This window comes from Nuphar pumila, chromosome 13, assembly GCF_984573655.1.
Source record: "Nuphar pumila chromosome 13, dmNupPumi1.hap1.1, whole genome shotgun sequence".
In the NCBI taxonomy this organism is placed as follows: Eukaryota; Viridiplantae; Streptophyta; class Magnoliopsida; order Nymphaeales; family Nymphaeaceae; genus Nuphar; species Nuphar pumila.
In genome coordinates this window covers 11,770,765-11,772,785 of record NC_143261.1, presented here as the reverse complement: position 1 = coordinate 11,772,785, position 2,021 = coordinate 11,770,765, and the positions used below count along the sequence as shown (strand labels likewise).

At 38.6% G+C, this 2,021-nt stretch overlaps 1 protein-coding gene across 1 annotated transcript; it reads left to right on the top strand.

Annotated features, from left to right (window-relative positions):
* Nucleotides 1–498: 498 nt before the first annotated feature.
* Nucleotides 499–954, top strand: LOC149817765 (uncharacterized). Its single transcript, XM_089986077.1, has one exon. It carries the CDS (start codon nt 499–501, stop codon nt 952–954), a length of 456 nt encoding a protein of 151 aa, XP_089842203.1.
* The last annotated feature ends 1,067 nt before the right edge of the window (nt 955–2,021 follow it).

The following is a 2,021-nucleotide window of genomic DNA, read 5'->3' as shown; positions in this document are numbered from 1 at the left end:
GATAATCTTTTATCATCTAAAATTGTAGTCCAATCTGGATACACTGTGAATAATATGTGCAATAGAATCCATTTCTAGGAGACATATGCTGATAAACCCTTATTAGATTTTTGAGAAGGCACTCTTAATGTACACTTGTTAATCATATTTTGATATTTGACAGATCACAACATATGTTGGTTAGCCAAGGGGCAAACTGCACGTGAGATGATCGACAATATTGGTGATGGTGTAGACAAGAATCTTTCATAGACACCTCATCTTCTTTTCTGGTATCTGGAAGAAAAGTATTGTTGTAGCCACCAACTTCGGTAGACATCACCAAACAAAACCCATTATGTACCGCATGCAGTTGATACTAATTAAACTACTCTTTCCCAATTGATTAAGATTCCATCTGCTCCTCAACTTTCTTCCTTATAAAAAGGGGAGCCAACCAGATCTCTTAATCATCTTGTTATGGTTTAAACTTCACAATCATAAGAAAAGAAAGAAAAGATGGCAGCTTCTTCTGCAAACTCCTTCCATCTTCGTTCTATTAGCTTGCCTTCCATATCTCACCCCAGTTTGGCCCAAGTGGAGGAGTGCCTTGATGTGGTTAAAGGTTGGGGAGAAGCCTCAACCTTGAAGAAGAAGCAGTGCAGTTCTTTGAGGACTGGACTCAACCACCTTAGAGACTTGCACCATTCCACCATTGATTTCCTCCAATTGCCTCTCACTCAACAGTCCCTGCAACGACAACAAAGTCTTATGAGTGAGCTGATGGAAACATATGTGGGTCTATTGGATGTTTGTGGGATTGTGAAGGATTCTCTCTCTCAGTTGAGGGAGCAACATCAATACCTCATCTCTTTGGTTTGCAGAAGAGACTCTGATCTGCATGAAAGCATTGACCTTTACCAAAGCATTAGGAAGAGAATAAGAAAGGATATGATAAAATGCAAAGGACATTGAAGATCACGAGAATGATAAGACCTGCTGCAGATGATGGTCATGGTGTGGTTGGTATCATCTTAAGTGATGTCAGAGCCAATACATTCTCTATGTTTGAGCTTCTTATTCTATTGATCTCTGGGCAAAAGGCACCGCAATCTGCCTTCTCAAAATTAAGATTGTTGGGTTACAAGAGATGTGATAAGAAAGGTGATGATAGTGAAATTGGTAGGTTAGACATAGCTCTCTTCGCTGTTTATAGTCATTCATCGAAAGAAGCAAGAGAGGACAATATTCAAGCGGCACAGGGGAAGATGGTGGCTTTGGATCTTTTCCTGAGGGAAACTGAGTTTGAGCTGGAGGGCTTGTTTAGGTGCTTAATCAGTTTTAGAGCATCCATTCTTAACATTTTGACGAGCTGCTAGCTAGGCTATCAGTCCTCATCTCAACTTATCAAGCCAATGCAACCAATTTTGTAGAGGGATGGCCAATGCATATTCCTTTGGTAAATCAAATACCTAACACAATTTTTTTTGAGTATAATCAAATTTCTTTCAGCTCCAAATTTCTCTCTTTCTCTCTCTCTCTCATTATTGTGCCATTTATTTACTTCAGTTAACAAACGTAACTACACATGAAGTTTTTGGCCTAAGAAGATAGAAGCAACAGTGCATGTGCAAGACCATATTTTTTCATCTCAAGCTCACAAACTAAGTTTCATATACCAAGGACAACATGTGTGGCAACCATGATCGACTTTTCTTTCTTTTTTACTTTGTGTTTTTGTATGCTGGCTAGGCATGCACTGTAATTACAACTTAAGATTCCTTGTTTTGGTTGCACAGTTTCAATAATTCATCCAACACATTCAACCTAAGACCCATCCATCTTATATTATAGACTTACTGAGTTTATGGATACTTACTAAGTCCTAGTGGTTCTTGGAAAGTCTATTTTAAGCAGAAAGGATTTTTTCTTGGAAGAGTAAATCGTATGCAACGCCTCATGTGCTAAAAAAGCAACAATCATGCAATCTCTGCCCGGGTATAAAAACACATTGAACCAAATTTATGACATGATGAATCACC